At 37.8% G+C, this 19172-nt stretch overlaps 1 protein-coding gene across 10 annotated transcripts in view; it reads right to left on the bottom strand.

The window, feature by feature from the left end:
* Window positions 1–19172, bottom strand: part of Nek1 (NIMA related kinase 1) — a 134614-nt gene that overhangs the window by 93465 nt on the left and 21977 nt on the right. For all 10 annotated transcript variants that reach the window (XM_029480465.1, XM_021169624.2, XM_029480470.1 and 7 more), the window contains 5 exons: window positions 17078–17161; window positions 13715–13782; window positions 13504–13590; window positions 11587–11641; window positions 5154–5354 (listed from right to left, as the gene is read on the bottom strand). In XM_029480465.1, coding sequence (XP_029336325.1) covers window positions 5154–5354; window positions 11587–11641; window positions 13504–13590; window positions 13715–13782; window positions 17078–17161 — 495 coding nt within the window. The remainder of the gene's footprint in view (window positions 1–5153; window positions 5355–11586; window positions 11642–13503; window positions 13591–13714; window positions 13783–17077; window positions 17162–19172) is intronic.

Here is a 19172-nt window from a genome sequence, read left to right as displayed (position 1 = left end):
CAGTGCTATATAGTTAGATCCTGCCTTGAAAAAAATAAAAACAACAAAATAAACAAAACAACCACCAAATAAATAAATTAAAAATGAAGTACAAAGCTAAACAAAGAATTCTCAACAGAGGAACCTTGAATGGCCAAGAAACACTTAAAGAAATATTCAAAGTCTTTAGTCATCAGAGAAATGCAAATCAAAACAACTCTGAGATTCCACGTAGAATGGCTACGATAAAAAATAAATGATAGAACATGCTGTCAAGATTGTGGAACAAGGGGAACACTCTTCCATTGCTAGTGGGAGTGAAAACTTGTATAACTTTTGAAATCAACTTGGCTATTTCTCAGAAAACTAAGATCTCAAGATCCAGTTATACCATTCCTGGTCATATACCCAAAAGATGCCCCACTTTACCACAGGGACACTTGGTCAACTATGTTTATAGCAGCTTTATTCATAATAGCCAGCAACTAGAAACAACCTAGATGTCCCTCAATTAAAGAATGGATAAAGAAAATGTGGTACATCTACACAATGGGATACTATTCAGCTATTTAAAACAAATTATGAATTTTGCAGGCATAGGATGAAACTTAAGGATATCATCTTGAGTAAGGTAACCCAGACCCAAATAGACATGCGTGGTATGTACTCACTTATGAGTAGACATTAGCCATAAACTACAGGTACCATGCATACTCCACAGACCCTAAGAAGCTAAACAAGAAGGAAGGCCCAAGCGAGGATGCTTGAATCCCACTTAGAAGAGAGAATAAAATAGTCATAGGAGGCAGAAGGAAGGAGGGAACTGACTGGGAGTGGGGATGGGTGTTGTTTCAGGATCAGGTGTGGCGAGGGACAGAAGAGATGGCCAAATGGCCATGAGAATGAATGGAAATCTGCAACTGGTGGGGGTAGGGAGGAAGGGAGCAACTTGAGGACATGCCAGAGACCTGGGAAATGGGAGGCACCCAAAAATCAATGGGGGCGACCTTAGCTGTTATTCAAAGCATGGGAATGTAAAACTTGAAGAGGCCACCCCCAGAAGCAAGGCAAGAACCACAGTGGAGCAATAGGTACATTGACCCATCCACAAAACTTTCAACTCAAAATCTATCCTGTTTACAAGACATGTAGGAACAGGGGACAGAGCAGATACTGGGAGAGTGGCCAAGCAATAAGTGGCCCAACTAGAGACCCATCCCATGAACAAGCACCAATCCCTGACACTACTAGTGATACTCTTATGCTTACAGTCTAGCGAAGCTGTCCTCTGAGATGCTCCACCCAACAGCTGACTGAGAGGGATACAGAGACCCAAAAACACTGGATGGAGCTTGGGGACTCTCATGAAACAGATGGGGGAAGGACTGAGGGCCCTCCAAGGAAATAGGAACTCCACAGGAAGACCAACAGAGTCAGCTTAACCTGGGCCCTTGGGGGCTCTTAGAGACTGAGCCACAAACTGAAGAGCATGCATGGGCTGGACCTAGGTCTCCCAGCACATATGTAGTAGATGTGCAGCTTGGTCTTCGTGTGGGTCCCAAACAAATGGAGCAGGGGCTAGCCCAAAAGCTGTTGCCTTTTGTGGGAAATGTTCTTCTAGCTGGGCTGCCTTGTCTGGCAGTAGGAGAGGATGCATCTAGCCTTGTAGAGACTTGACATGCCAGGGTGGGGAGATACCTGGGGGTGGGGGGTGGGGGTGGGGCCTCCACCATCTCAGAGGAGAAAGGGGGGATGAGGAAAGGACTGAGGGAGGGGGAAACTGAGAGGGAGGAAGAATTATGAGAGAGAGTGACTAGGGATGAGGGCAGTAATTGATATATAAAGTGAATAAATGAAAAAAAAGAAATTTAAAAAAGATAGTTCATTACAATAATTTTTAAAATCAATAAATAAAAGAAAATAAAAATAAATGAAATCTGTTTCCTAAACAAAGAAAAAAGCTACCTATCAGTCACAATGTATTTTTCTTCCAATCATAAACGTTGCTAAATAAGCTGATTAAAATCCAGTAGTGCAGCCAGCAAACTCTTCTCTTGCTAACTGCTTACCCCTGCTAATCTTACTAATGCATTTCTATTACTTCTCCAGTCTTTCATTCTCAAACTAGACTAATACACAGTGCATGTTACTTGCCTTTTTTGTATCTTAGCAACTTAACAAAACCTTTATCTGTGGAGGGACCGCTGAGTTCTATATGCATCCACAGCCTCATTTATGTCAAAAGTTCTCACGTGTCACTTCAAAAGATGCTCTCTTGGAAATGCCATTTAAATTTACTGTGAATCAACTTACCACCTGACATGAGTGACACTCATCTGCAAACATGTCACTGGATAGATATTTTCAGTGTCTGTCTCTTTTAACATTATAAATATTTTATTACTCACTCTTTAGCATTTACACTTTCCACAAGTAATTTTCTCTTTCACTTACATTTTTCCAGTATGATATCAAATTATGATATCAAACAAAGATTTAACTCAATCTGAGCTATTTTTTATCTTATTGGTGGAAATGCTAAGTGAATTTTCTCGATTTTTCCAGAGAAGTAGAGCTCAGTAGAAAAGACATCCAATAGGCACAAATCTCCAACCTGAGAAGATTATTTTTTTCCTACTGAAGAACCCCTCTGACAGGACTGAAAGTCTCAAACCAACACTATCAATCCTATAAGTACACATAAATTTTCTGGCTCTGCCTCAGTCACTGAGGCTGAGAAGGTAGTGAATGAACCCAGCAAATTCCTCTAGGACTGCGTGTTCTGTGTTTGAGACTTAGTGTGGCAGAAGACAAACATGAGCAGAAGTCTGGTTCAAAAACAATTCAGGGGGCTGGTGAGATGGCTCAGCGGTTAAGATTGCCGACTGCTCTTCCAAAGGTACTGAGTTCAAATCCCAGAAACCACATGGTGGCTCACAACCATCTGTAACGAAATCTGATACTCTCTTCTGGAGTGTCTGAAGACAGCTACAGTGTACTTACATATAATAAATAAATAAATATTTAAAAAAAAAAACAATTCAGGGCACATATGTGAGAACAAGTTCTCTTCTGAACACAGGCATTTTTTTCCCGCTTTTTAGAAAAACAGAGGCATCTGTTCTGTGTCCTACGAAACTCCTGACTCCAAGGCTCCACACCCTTGGGGAAGTACTCGACCAATAACCTACATCCTGGGTACTCTTCACAGCCTGCCAACACCACTTTTGAGATAGGGACTCCAAAAATTGGAGCTTGCCTTAAACGTGGAATCTTTCCTTCCTCAAGACCTCCCGAGCAGCTAAGATTATAGGATTTTTGTAGTATCCTAGGCCTGGTCAATGGGTATTTTATGATCTCCAATTTGCCCTCAATATGAGTAATTCTTCAGTTCTTCAAATATGGATCTTTCTTTTGTATGTAAATGTTCATATAAATTGAGAGATGGAATATACAGAGCTCAAGAAGATCCTGAAATACCATGTGAATCTTGTCCATTACCAGCATGTGGCTATCTGAATTAAAAGCTTACTTATCATTGAAAGCGTAAAACTTAATTCTTTACTCACAGCAAGTGTTCAACAGGTGACCAAAAGCTGTGATGTTGGACTATTCAGATATGGCAGACTCTTCCTCATAGACAGCTATAATGGACAAAAACTGCACTCCTAATGAGTCAAAGCCTACCCTAATTTGTGAAGCCACATGCAGGAAACTGTTATTAGGGTATACAAGGATGAGAACTGGGCCCCACGAATTTTGGCTAATGGTAATGAAAGCTACTGTCTTGAAAATAAAAGTTGTCTTGTAATCCTGAAATTCATAAGCCTGAAGCAGAAGGATTATAGGCTTGTAGTGAGCTGGGCTCCATGGTGAGAAAACATAAATTTGTGCTATCTATCTATCTTTCTTTCTTTCTTTCTTTCTTTCTTTCTTTCTTTCTTTCTTTCTTTCCTTCCTTCTTTCTCTCTTCCTTTCTTTCTTTCTTTTTCTTTTTTTCTTTCTTTCTATGGAACAAAATGCAAGATTTTGTAAATCCAAGTGGTGCTTAAATACCAGTAAGGAAGGGGCGAAATATACCAAGCACATGTTATCAGATACTCTATTTGTTATTAACCCTAATCTGTCTCCCTTTTACACAGTATGTTTGGTAACTGGTGCTTCAACATTTCCCTTTTATTGCCTGGAAGGTGAACTGCAGTGTTGTAGTCTTGAGACTATGCTCTAACTACACTGGTAAGGAGGTAGCTTCAATAAGATTAAATGAAGCCTTTGTTTCCTATCTGGTTGCTGCCAAAAAATAACAGTACATTACATCAAAACAGCCTTTGAAAGAATTATTTTTAACAAAGAAGTGTTGTAAAACATCACATTTCAGAGATTGTTGCCATGTTTTATATAAGTAATCTTGGACTTCCACAGTTTAGTTAGCTAACTGAGCATGTCTTGTTTTCTGAATAGCATTTGTTCTCTGGAATGTTCTGTTAAACCAGAAGCACATATAAGCTGTATGATTATGCTTTTGCTACCTATCTTACTTACAAAAGAATTAAATGCAGATTAAATTAATATAGGCTACCATAAACATGAAAGTCAAATAATTCCAATTTTAGGTGATCACATTTGAGTAATTGATGGCATTTGATCTGACAAATTTTTTTATAAAACCTACCAAATAAATTATTTCCACAAATATTTGTTTTGCACCTATGTTGAACACTAGAGGAAAAATTATGTGATACAGCAATATAGTATATACATTTATATTTGCCCATATAACCATAGTTTCCAATCACCTTGTCAAAGACAACCATAATCATGTAAATTTTGTTGATATATGTACCTAGTGTAATCAATTATATGTTGATAATGCATATTAAGGACTTTGAGCAGTATATACTAGACAGAAAGCACTGTAGTATATTATTGTTTAATTCTTGCAGCCACTCTACAATACTGATATACCCATGAGCTCATAGCTTACAGGTAAGAGGTAAGAAACGTGAAGCACAGGAAGGTTTAATAACTTCCGTTATAAACAGTGGGAAAGGAAAGGGCACCACCAATGCAGGCTGAGGAGAGCATCCCAGCCCAGGCTCTGTGGTGATCACCACAGTCCTTGTGTTAGGTTCCAGAACCTTACAGTTTAACATTAGGGGTAACGTGACACATACCTGAGGTGAGAGAAACTTTTCGATTCGTTTAGCTATAAAACCTTTCTCCAATATGGAGTTGACTGATGGTCTATCCCTAGGATTTCTTTTAAATAACTGAGAGAGCAAACTGCGGAGATCATAGGAGTAATGTGGAGACACTGGAGGAAAGGATCCAGAGATTATCTTCAGTACCAAGTTTTTCATGTTTCCAGCTTCAAACTAAAATCCAGAAAATAAATGCACATTTATAAAACAGATAGGTAACAGGAATGGGGAATATCAGTAATGAGCAACAGTTCTTTTTCATTAATACAGAATAGAAATACAACCCTCTCCTGAGTAATGCAATTAGTATGCTTTTGTAAACTTTACTTAATTACCTATAATTTTAAAAGACTGCCTTCACAAAAGTAAAATAATATAATTTGTTATAAAAGTAAAATCTAAGTGTTTCTGCAACATGCCAAGAGGTAAGGTGTGAATATTAATATTTTATAAGATGTAACAATAATCAAGATGATAAACAGTTATGCAACCAAGTAGTCTTCATTTAAGACCTAGCTTCCTCTGCCTCTGCTCTAACAACAAGAAGCAAAAAATAAACTACTGAGCAAAAAACATTTGAATGAAATAAGGAAAGATGTAAGAGAACTCCTAACTACTTAATTCTTAGGCCATGTCCATCATTATTGCAGGAAGTGAGGCTTCCCAAAGAATAATCAATCCAACGGGGGTTGGGGGTGAGCAATATTAATAAGAAGGTATGTGTTTTAGGATTAAACACAAAATAAACTGTAACTGAAATAAAAAGAATACACAGGTGGGACAGTTTAAAATCTAAAGTCTTCATGAAATGGGAAAATGCAATGAACCAATAGTTCCAAAAGACTATGTACCAATGGCCACTAAAGACATTAAACATGTTTAATACTATTAGCACCAGGGAAATGCAAATCAAAAGTATATTGGGATTTCAATCCTAGTGAGAATGGCTATCAGGGAGAAAACAACAAATGCTGTTAGGCCAGGAACTCTCATATGCTATTGGTAGGAATGTCAATTAAGTCTAGCCTCCATGGATATCACATACAGTTTCCTAAAAAATAAAAATGCAACTAACATATAGTTTAGCAAAAATAACCCTGGGAATATACCTCAAATAATCTACTTAGGCATATTACAAACATACTTATTCATCAAAACTGAAACTCTGGAATTAGCCTTAGTGTATGTCAATAGATGTCCCTCAACAGGGGAATGGATACAGAAAATGTAGTACATTTACACAATGGAGTACTACTCAGCTATTAAAAACAACAAATTCACAAAATTCTTAGGCAAATGAATGGAACTAGAAAATATCATCCTGAGTGAGGTAACCCCATCACAAAAGGACACACATGGTTGTACACTCACTGATAAGTGGATATTAGCCCAGAAGCTCAGAATGCCCAAGAGACAATTCACAGACCACATGAAGCTCAAGAAGTTCCGGAAGACTAAAATGTAGATACTTCGGTCCCTCTTAGAAGGGAGAACAAAATACCCATGGAAGGAGTTACAGAGACAAAGAGTGGAGCAGAGACTGAAGGAAAGGCCATCCAGAGACTGCCCCATCTGGGTATCCATCCCATATACAGTCACCAAACCCAGACACTATTGCATATACCAACAAGATTTTGCTGACAGAAGCCTGATATAGCTGTTTCTTGAGAGGCTCTGCCAGTGCCTGACAAATACAGGATGCTCTCTGCCAACCATTGGACTGAGCATAGGGTCCCCAATGGAGGAGCTAGAGAAAGGACCCAAGGAGCTGAAGGGGTTTGTAGCCCCGTAGGATGAACAACAATATGAACTAACCAGTAACCCCAGAGCTCTCAGAGATTAAACCACCAACCAAAGAAAACACATGGTGGGACCCATAGCTCCAGCTGCATATGTAGCAGAGGATGGCCTTGTGGGTCATCAATGGGAGGAGAGGCCCTTGGTCCTATGATGGCTCTATGCCCCAGTGTAGAGGAATGCCAGGGTCAGGAAGTGGGAGTGGGTGGGATGGTGAGCAGGTGGAGGGGGGAGGGGATGGGGGGGTTTATGAAGGGAAACCAGAAAAGGGGATAATATTTCAAATGTAAATTTAAAAAATCTATTTAAAAAATTAAATTAATTAAAAAAAAAAGAATATGTACATATAGGGAAGAGATCACAAAGCCCCAGCCTAGCTGAAGAATCACTGCCAGTTGGTGGCTGCTGAAAGGCAGAAAGTCAGTTTTCTATAGGGCTATGCCCCTGTGGTAGGTCAATCAAGCTCCAGTGAGTGGCCTCACATATATGGACGAAAGCATCACTAATTGGACTTCGTAAGTTAATTAAAATGAAAAGAAAATAAGAGGGCCTGAAGTTGGGAGGGAAATTGAGAAGTGCATTTGGGAGGAATCATGGAGGGAGTGGGGAGCAGACACAATCAAAATACACTGCACGGATGTATGGGACTCTCAAAGCATAAATTATATTTAAAACAAATACATAACACATTTCATTCAGTTATAAGGAAATTATATAATTTGAAAGAAAATATATGCAAGTGGAGACTGGTATATTAAGTAAAATAAGCAAAACTCAAAAGACAAATACTGTATATTTTTCCACAAGCACAAACTAGATTTCTTGTCTCTTTCCTTGTCTCTGTCTCTCTCTTATACACAAACACAAATACACACACACACATACACACACACACACACACACACAGAAGCTGATGCAAAACTGAGAAGTTAGAGGACTGGCTGGGTGGGGAAGAAGGAAAAGAGCAGGTAAGGGAGGGTGAGTATGGTCACGGTAAATCAGATTCTACTTGGATAAAATGTCTGTTTTAGAGGCCTATGTAGGCCTGCATGGGATTGAACTCAATTTGAAGATCAAACTAGTAAAAATCTTGAAGTAATCCCCATGTCTCTGTTTCTCAAGGGCTGAGATTATATGTGTGTGCCATTAAGATGAAATGCCATTTTATGAGTTAATTTTATGTATTTATACATTGCCCTGTGGAGTGATATTCAGGTAGATTGTTTTAATTTTTTTCCTATTAAAAAAATTAAATGAGCCGGGCGTGGTGGCGCATGCCTTTAATCCCAGCACTCAGGAGGCAGAGGCAGGTGGATCTCTGAGTTCGAGGCCAGCCTGGTCTACAGAGTGAGTTCCAGGACAGCCAGGGCTANACAGAGAAACCCTGTCTCAAAAAACAAAACAAAACAAAACAAAACAAACAAAAAAGAATAAGTCTCTGAAACTCTGCTGGAGTCTAAGAAATCGCTTTGCAAATTTTGGTACCAACTTTTGCTCCTACTAGAAAAAGTGTTTTTCTTTTAGCTTTCTACTCCATCTTAATTTTATTAGTTGATAGTACATGAAATAATACATCATTAATTTTAACTTGCAAGGTACTCATTATCTGAGGGAAGAAGCATCTTTTGTAAGTTCTATTAGTTTTTTTTCTTTTTTTTTAATTAGATATTTTCTTTATTTATATTTTAAATGTTATCCCCTTTCCTAGTTTCCCCTCCGAAAATACCCTATCCTCTCCCCCTCCCCTTGCTCTCCAACCCACCCACTCTGCTATGTAGAAAACTAAATTTAACAAAAGTACCAGGGTTTAATGTATCATCATTACAGATATAAAAACCAATATCTTGAATTATAAAGTGATAGTTTAGCATATGATGGCATATATATATATATATATATATATCATATATATACATACATACGTACATATATATCATGTATGTATGTGTGTGTATGTATGTATATATACATATACATACATACACACACATATACAAAGAGGGGGGCTTGGAAATATAAGTAATATTTACATATATTACTTGATATGGTGACACCTTGACTTCAGAATAGTGCTTATTTCTGAAAGGAAGAAAGAAATAATAGGAAGTAGGGTCTTAGCTATATCTGCAACATCGTATCATATTTATCAAGTAATATCTGGAATACATATGGCAATCTATCAGCTTACTTAAATCCATGTTTCTACCATTGCATTAAGTATCTTGTATGTATCTTAAATATTTAACATTTAAAATTAAATGGAAATAATATGTTATCTTTAATTTCACATTTATACTGATACTATTTTCACATAAAATGACATTAGACATGCAATCACACATATCTTTTATTCATGTATTTAATGTGCATGAGTTCACTTATATAGTAAATACCATGTTATGCATTTTGCACACAAATAAATAGAAGCAAAAGAAAAAAGATGAAATGTCATTAGAAATCCATAACTGCATGCAATGATATACACAAATAAGATTATCGATTTTATATTAGGAAAATAATTAGCTTTGATATTTCTGTTAAAATAACAGGAAAGCTGTACTAATCTTGCTATGCTCTCAATATACACATCAAGAAAACAAGATATCTACGATAAGTCATGATAATCATAAAAAATGCACTCCTAAATAAATGTTAAGCTCTCCTAGAACATTTGAAAGTTATTTCATTCTGTTTGTAAAAATGTAAGTCCATTCAATCTTGTAGAAACATATCAGGGGAAAAATTAACACAATATAGTAGAAGTTCATGCAGGCAGATATTTAAAAACAAATAAAGAAGCAAGAGAGGAGGTTTGGCAAGTTAAGGGCTTTCTGTTCTCCCAGAGAACCTTAGTTTGGTTCTGGGCATCCATACCAGGCAGCTCAGGACCATCTAATGCACTCTTCTGACCTCCGATTCTATGTATGTTCATGTGGCAAGCATGCACATTTATACCAATATGAGAATATATCAACAAACGATAATAACGACAGACTTCGAATAATATTGAACAGTAAGAGCAAAGCCGCTTACATAATATAAGCAAACTCTTGAAGAAGAGTAATTCAATTTGTAAATTAAGTTAGAATAAAGCTTAGAAGAAAGTATCAAATATAAGCAGTTGTTTCTTGTTTGTATTGCATATGGTACTTATTTCCTGCTTTATAATTTTACGTATTTTCTGAAGTTTTCTCTGAGATGAAAATATAGTATTGTTTCATCAGGAAGGAAACATGATTTAAAAATAAGACAAAAAATGAAAAAGTTATTACAAATAAATATATTTTGAGAGAAATCTCCCTCTTGGTGTATTTCATACTATGTAAAAATGTGCTAATGGTGAAAATTATAAATAATATAAGTATACTTAACATGACAGAATGCCTGGATAAGAGGCTGAGAAGATATTCAGTTGGTAGAGTGCAGGCCATGTAAACCTAGAGATGTGAGTTCAGAACCACAGAACACATATCAAAGATGGCTGGTTCTGTACTCTCTCCCTGGAGAGTAGGTATGTGGTAGGATATGGGTACAGGCAGGTAGATCCCTAAAGTTCACAAAAAGGTTCTCTGAACCTGTCTCAAAAAATGAAAACAATGAGCAATCAAGCAAAGGCTCTACACATTGACCGTGGAGTACCTTGGGGACCTTCAACCTCACACACAGCACATGTGCACACTCCCACATTGTGAAGCACACGTATCACTCCCAACACCACACACACTGTCACTTTTTCTCTTGACAGCTTATTTTTTTAATAAAAACAACTCTTGTTGTCACAGTAAATAAAATTCTTTAAATAACTTCCAGCAACAAACTCAAAGAATTTCAATGCTTTTCGTTTAGTTTTTTGCTTTGTTTTTCAGCCAGACTCTTGCTATGAAGCACAGACAGGCCCTAAACCTACAGTTTGTCTGCCCTCAGACTAAGAACTTGCTAAAACAAAACTAACTACAAAGTGTGTTCCAGGACAGCCAGCGCTATACAGAGAAACCCTGTCTCGAAAAACCAAAATAAATAAATAAATAAATAAATAAATAAATAAAATTAAAGTAAAATACAAATTCACAGTAAATGAATTTACATGAAGAAGAATGAGACATTTCTGGCATTAGAAAAATGCTTGTGCAATATCAACCAACCAGACCTCCCCAGAGCTCCCAGGGACTAAGCCACCAAGCAAGTACACATGGCTCCAGTTGCATATGAATCAGTAGATGGCCTTGTTAGGATTAATGGGAGGAGTGGTCCTTGATCCTATGAAGGCTCAATATATGCTGCAGGGTAGGGGAACTGAGGGTGGGGAGGCCCAGAGTGGGTGAGTGGCTGGAGGAACACCCTCATAGAGGGAGGGAGAGGGAGGATGGAATAGGGAGGGGGTTTCCGGGAGGGGGTGAAACTGGGTAAGGGGATAACACCTGAAATATAAATAAATTAAAAACAAATATTAATATTAAAAAAGAAAAATGTTTGTGGAAAAAGCACAAAATATAATAACAGCAAATATATAATAAGAATAAAGCAATTTAAAATTGAACTTTAGAAAATCAAACTTCTGAGTTATCTAAAAAGACACCACAACTTTAAAAGCATCACAACTTATACTTACTGCATGTTTAAGTGTACACAACTCATAAAGGACACAGCCCAAAGCCCAAATGTCACTGTGAAGACAAAAGTGAGAAATTTCCTCTTAAAATCAGAATATAATTATTTATTTAATCGTTTAAAGTAAACAAACAGTATGGAAGAACTTGGGGGAACATATGTACTCTATATAGTATATTTTACCTTTAAATTTCAAACTAGATTAAAAAAGCAGCTATTTTAAATAGAAAAGTAAGGTTTGCCTAAACAATTATTTTGAAATGTTATTAAAGAAATTTAATATTTAAAAGAATGGTATAAAAATTCATTACATTTATTTTTATTTTGAAAAATTCCACATGCTTTACTCAATTTAAAAAATATTACAAACTGAGAAACTTAATTTACTACAATCAAGGACAACAGCAAACCAAACATTGTTTCTTGGTTGCCAGCTTTCCCTTGGGAAAGAGGAAAAGGTCACTGGAGTACAGTTATGGGGACTGTCCTCAATATCAGACCACATAAGCCACTAGCAGCTTACATCTAAGCTAGGTGGCTGCAGTATTTCAAAGAAATTGATGGCTCGTGCGCTCTCTCTCTCTCTCTCTCTCTCTCTCTCTCTCTCTCTCTCTCTCTGATTTTGGCTTCATTATTGAGCATCTAGCATGCATTCTATAATTTTTTTCCCAATTTTTTTATTATTTTCTTCATTTACATTTCAAATGCTATCCCGAAAGTCCCTTATCCCCTCCCCCTGCCCTGCTCCCCTACCTACCCACTCCCACTTCTTGGCCCTGGCAATCCCCTGTACTGGGGCATATAAAGTTTGCAAGACCAAGGAGCCTCTCTTCCCCATGATGGCCAACTAGGCCATCTTCTGATACATATGCAGCTAGAGACATGAGCTCTGGGAGTACTGGTTAGTTCATATTGTTGTTCCACCTATAGGGTTGCAGACCCCTTCAGCTCCTTGGGTACTTTCTCTAGCTTCTCCATTGGGGGCCCTGTGTTCCATCCTATAGCTGGCCGTGAGCATCCACTTCTGTATTTGGCAGGCACAGACATAGCCTCACAAGAGACAGCTATATCAGGGTCCTTTCAGCAAAATCTTGCTAGCATATGCAATAGTGTCTGCGTTTGGTGGCTGATTATGGGATGGATCCCTGGGTGGGGCAGTCTCTAGATGGTCCATCCTTTCATCTCAGCTCCAAACTTTGTCTCTGAAACTCCTTCCATGGGTATTTTGTTCCCCATTCTAAGGAGGGACAAAGTATCCACACTTTTGTCTTCCTTCTTGAGTTTCGTGTGTTTTGCAAATTGTATCTTGGGTATTCTAAGTTTTGGGGCTAATATCCACTTATCAGTGAGTGCATATCATGTGTGTTCTTTTGTGATTGGGTTACCTCACTCAGGATGATAGCCTCCAGATCCATCCATTTGCCTAGGAATTTCATAAATTCATTGCTTTTAATAGCTGAGTAGCACTCCATACCTCTCCTGGGCATATATCCAGAAGATGTTCCAACTGGTAAGAAGGACACATGCTCCACTATGTTCATAGCAGCCTTATTTATAATAGCCAGAAGCTGGAAAGAACCCAGATGTCCCTCAACAGAGGAATGGATAAAGAAAATGTGGTACATTTACACAATGGAGTACTACTCAGTATTCTATACTTTTAGCTGTAGTTCTGTAGGAAGTGATTATGACAAAGAGAAGGACCAAAGGGACTGAGTACTCTCTTCCTAACTACAACAAACCATGACGTGATTCTGCCTTGAGTTCTGTCAATGAGATAGGAAGAGTGTTTTTACAATTCCTTCACCATATACTAACCATACATTACTGACTTTGCAGTGGTGTTCTCAAGGCTACTATATAGAGTATGACAGAAAGGTTTGAAACAGATCATATGTTGAGCAATCACTTTAAATACCTTTTATTGTTATAAGGCTTGTTTTCACAGATTTCAGGTGACAAGTAGTATGGAGTGCCTATGCAAGTTCGAGCCAGCTCTACAGTACTAGAACAAAAAAATTGTGAAAGAAGCTTAAGACAGAGATATTACAAGTTATTTCATATACACTACAAAAGACTCAGTTTCACTGAGGACATTAAATCAGAACAAAGCTTAAAGCTGTTGTTACCTATTAAGAACTCGAGCAATTCCAAAATCTCCAAGCTGCACTGTCCCATCTTTGGTTAGAAATATGTTCTATAAGAGAAAGAAAGAGTAAACAAACAGAAATATTGTTCCAGTCCAGTTACCTCTATCAGACAACACTGTTTTTCAGAAAAAATAATACAAATAAAAATTATGCTGGAATAGCTGGATATCCCCATGAAAAAGAATAAATGTATCCTCCTACCTACCTCACTATATGCAAAAATTAACTCAAAATTAATTATAAGATATATGAACTAAAACTATAAAAATCCTAAAAACAGGAATAAATTGTCATGCTTTTGAGTCAGGCAATGGTTTCTTAGACATCAAACAAAACTAAAGAGAAGGAAAGAAAAAAAATGGCTTTGTTAAACCTAAATATTTTTGTGTATCATACAACACTGTCAATAAAATAAATATGAGGCCAGTGACATGGCTCAGCTGGGTAAGGTACCTATTGCCCCAGTCTGACAACAATCTGAGTCTAACCTTCTAGATCCACATGGTGAAAAGAAAGAATGGGGAAAAAAAAAGGAAAGAGATCTAAAGTTCAGATCCCCCTCAGTGAGTGATATGTAAAGTTCAAGGCCATGCTGGCCTACAAGAGACAGTCTCAATACCCAACTCCAAAAGGACAAATAATCCATTTCGTTGTTAATTTTGAGACAGAGTCAAACTATGTAGCCTTAGCTGGCTTGAAACTTACTTATGTAGAACAGGCTGGCCTGGAACCCAGAGATTCAGCTGCCTTTGTCTCTCGAGTTCTGGGATTAAAGGTGTGGAATACCAGACCCAGCAAATAATCCATCTTTAAATAACTAAAAGCACATACTAACAGTTCACCTAAATACAGCTATCCAGACAGAAGATCAGTGGTTACTAAATCTACGTGGAGGAGGAAGAGGTGGCCCATGAGCAGTTCTTATTTGAAGAGAAAAATATTCTGTGGATTAGAGACAATATTTTCCCACTTCTGTATAAACACTAAAGTCAGTAAACGCTAAACTTCCTAGGGGGTGTGTGTGCACATATGTGTTTTTGTCATGGCATCTGTCCGAAAGTCAGAGGACAACTTATAGGTGTCAGTTCTGTTCCTATACAGTGTGGGTCCTAGAGACTGACTCAGTTAATCTAGCTTAGCAGCAAATATTTCTATCCAATGAGCTATCTTGCCAGTCCCTGTATACTTTAAATAGGTCAATTTTATAATATGTAAATGCAATACAATTAAAGGGGTCTGAAATACCCTTCCAGTTTAAACTGTTTACTCAATGACATTTTCTTTCTTTCTTTCTTTTTTTTTTCAGAGACAGGGTTTCTCTGTGTAGCCCTGGCTGTCCTGGAACTCATTCCATAGACCAGGCTGACCTCAAACTCAGAAATTCGTCTGCCTCTGCTTCCCGAGTGCTGTGATTAAAGGCGTGCACCACCGCACCCGGTGATATTTTGTTTATGATTACAGTACTTCAGTGCTGCTGGGGCCTATCATGCACATGTATTAAGGATTAACATATTCCTAGCAAGGAAAAAGAAGCCTTTTTTCCCGGATTTCTATACTCTTTGAAAGAGTAAAAAGCATGAATTTAATGTGGTAACAGGAACGAAATTCCCTATCAGTCCTGAGACTTGCATCAGGCACATGATTAATGCCAAGATGACTGAGAGGGCTGGAGTGAGTGAGTGCAAAGCAAAGGCTGGGGCAGACCTTGATTACCAGCATCGAATCGCACACACATGTGTGTAGGCCCTTGCATACATAGGCATGTGTTTTGAATTAAAACATTTTTCACAAAAGAACCTGGGAAAATTCAGCTAGACATAAAGAACTATAATAATAATAATAATCCAATTAAATCATTAGTGATGTGAGAATTCACTACAAATTCAACTCAGCCTAGGATGGCAGTGCATGCCTATAATCCCCAACACTAAGGAGAAAGATGCAAGTTCAAGACCAGTCTGGTCTGAAGAGTGAGACACTCAAACATAAAAACTGATGAAATGGCAATGACAAAACATTAACTGTAAACATGCTTAACCATGGCAATGAGGGCTGGAGAGATGGCTCAGCAGTTAAGAGCACTGACTGCTCTTCCAGAGGTCCTGAGTTCAGTTCCCAGCAACCACAGGGTGGCTCATAACCACCTGTAATGTGATCTGATGCCCTCTTCTGGTGTGTCTGAAGGTTGGACAATGTACTCACATACATTAAATAAATTAATTTAAAAAACAAAACAAAACAAAACAAAAAACTATGGCAATGAGTTTGAAATCCTCTAATTCCAGAGGTCCAAACAAGAATGGGAGAATTTAAGACCAGTAGGAGCTACAGAAGGAAAATATCAATATCAATATCATTACTAGGAATAAAAATGCAAAAGGAAGATGTGCAGACAGAGTCAATCGGGGAAAATAATTCATTTAATATTCAATAAGGAAAACAATGAGAAAAACATGCAAGAATAAAAAACACATTTGAAGTGGTGTCTTAAGATCCATTTAAAAGAAAATCCAGAGACAAGGAAGGTCTCCAGAACTTCCCCCAAAGGATACAGATTCTCACACACAAGGCACAGCATGATGAACGCACACACAATCTTTCAAGAAAATCAACCAAGTTGGGCGTGGTGGCACACACCTTTAATCCCAGCACTTGGGAAGCAGAGGCAGGAGGATTTCTGAGTTCAAGGCCAGCCTGGTCTACAGAGTGAGTTCCAGGACAGTCAGGGCTACACAGAGAAACCCTGTCTCGAAAAACAAAACAAAACAAAAAAACAAAAAAACAAAATTCTTAATTCAATTCTTAATATCGAAAAACAAATGAATCTTATCTTCTAATTCTATAGAAAAACAATCTCCTATACAAAAATTTATATCCAAATTACCATTAATTAGAGAAATAAGTCAACCACAGACATGCAAAATCTCAAAAAAAAAAAAAAAAAATAGCTTCCATACATCTATTTCTTTATTCTGTCATAGCCAAAGAATCAATCCAGAAAGAAGGGCATGGAAGAGTAAGTGGGAGAGCTGCTGTTTGGGGGTGGAGGGTGGTGGTGGGGGAACATCGGGTATCTGAGTGAGCAGAACATAATCAGTGGGAGACCTGTGTAGGGACACAGGGACATTGGGTATCTGAGAAAGCAGGACAAAACCGAAAGACAAGAGCTGCAGGTTTTAGTCACACACAAGTTCCTGCCTGGCATAGAGGCTCACACTGTAATCCCAGTTCTCAGGATGCTAACATCTGAGCATCACTGAGAGTCTGGAGCCAGCTTGGGCTATACAATGAGCAAAACTGTGAGACCTGTGCAAAAAAACAAAAAGGCTCTAGTGAGCATACCTGTGACTTTATGTCTCGATGAAGAATTTTTCTATCATGTACATGCTTCAGAGCCAAACATATCTGCACAAACCAGTCCAAAATCTAGAGAAAAAACATTGGATTAAAAATGTTTAAGATACAATTTCTTTGTATTTTCAGAAACTAACACTAGTAGGTATTCAAGCCAACTGACAACGGAAATGGATAAAACATATACTAAAGAATGTCACACACAGCAAAATAAATATGGAAAGAAATCTTAAGAATGAAAATTAAAATAACTTATAATTTCTATTAGATTGGTAATAGGCAGATAAGTTTGTTGGGCTTATTTTTTTTCTATAATTTTTCAATATACATAGAAGTTACAAAAGGAAAATTATCAGGATAGAAATTTAGAATACATCTGTCATATATCTCTAAACACATTTACCACATATAAACATTCTCTTGAATTATCATTTAGAAGTAAAACAACTTAATTTCTACCTCACTCTTCAGACCAAATAATTCCAATTAGACAGTATTTTAACGTATAGAGATCAAATAAAATATGGGTCAATTTTTAAAACACAACAAAGAAAATATCACCCTCTCCAAAGTCTCAAGGTAACTTTGCTAAATAAAATTTAAAACATCTTCATAGCAAAATATAGAGTCACATTTAATAAAAATTTGAGAAAATGCTTAAATGTAATTGATAATTTGCTAATCTCCAACATGCAAAAGTTCTTTTACATCTCTGGGGAAATGCTGGTAGCTAAAACAAGAGGTGACAGATGATACAAAGGAAAAAAGGACAATAAACACAGAGGAAATACTAATTTAAACAATCTAATGTCCTTTAGTGGGACTGAGAAATTGTATGGTGACAACTGTGTACTATGAAGCCACTGAGGACAAAGTCTGTATGTATGGAGCTAAACATTATGAACTCAACACAAGAAGTTGTAGAATAGTATATACATTGTACTATTTTTTAAAAAGCACAGGTTTCTATCAAATCTTAACTGCATATAATTATGCATTTGACCTTATAGTGTGTGTGTGCCTGTATGGGTACAAGAAAGACAGAAGGAATGAGGAATGAGGGAAGAGAAGGAAACCAGTATGTAGGGCTTAACATTATACAAGTAGTCGACAGAAGATAATAAAAGGTAACAAGCAGCACCTGCTATCCCTCTTTTAGTATTCTTAAGGAATAATAGTACAGTTAAAGTCATATAAAATTAATTTTAAAATAATTTCCCTGACAGAACATTTCCCTCACTTGAGGTGGCAACAGAAGGCTCACTTGTTCCAGGCCAGACATAACACTAAAAACATTTCCAGGAGCACAAACTCTGCAGCCAGTCCCACAGTTCCCAGAGGAGGCTCCACTCTAAGGCGCTCTAGCATGCCCAGGATCTTAGGATCAGGAGTGAGTAGGACAGAACATCTGTTCCAACACCACCAGGAGTAACTGGGACCAGCAGGATCCAGGGACTCAGGAATCCTGCACAACCAGTGGCTTGGGTTCCTCATGGTCTGCCCAGGTTTACCTTGGGTGCAAACTCTGCAGCCAGTCCCACAGCTCCCAGAAGAAGCTCCACTCCCAGGGGCTCTCACACACCCAAGATCCCAGGATCCCAGGATCCCAGGAGCTTGGTCACACCAGGATCTCAGGGTCCCAGAGGCAACGTGACTCCCAGGAACTCTAATACACCCAGAATCTCAGGATCACAGAGAAAGCTGGACTATGAGGAGTTCTGACATAACCAGGATTACAGGAAGGACAGGCTCCAGTCAGATATAGCAAGGGCAGGGAGCAGATGGCAAGCATAAGAACATAAGGAACAGAAACCAAGGATACTTGGCATCATCAGAACCCAATTCTCCCACCACAAGTAGTGCTGGATACACCATCACATGGGAAAATCAAGACTCAGATCTAAAATCACTTCTCTTGATGATGATAGAGGATTTTAAGAAGGACATAAGTAACACCCTTAAAGAAATACAGGAGAACACAGGTAAACAGGTAGAAGGCCTTAAAGAAGAAACACAAAAATCCCTCAAAGAATTATAGGAAAGACAATCAAATGTAAAAACTGAAACAGAAACAATACAGAAA

The sequence above is a fragment of the Mus caroli genome, chromosome 8 (genome assembly GCF_900094665.2).
Source record: "Mus caroli chromosome 8, CAROLI_EIJ_v1.1, whole genome shotgun sequence".
NCBI classification, from domain to species: Eukaryota; Metazoa; Chordata; class Mammalia; order Rodentia; family Muridae; genus Mus; species Mus caroli.
Note: the sequence above shows the minus strand (reverse complement) of the source record. Positions and strands in the feature narration are given on the sequence as shown.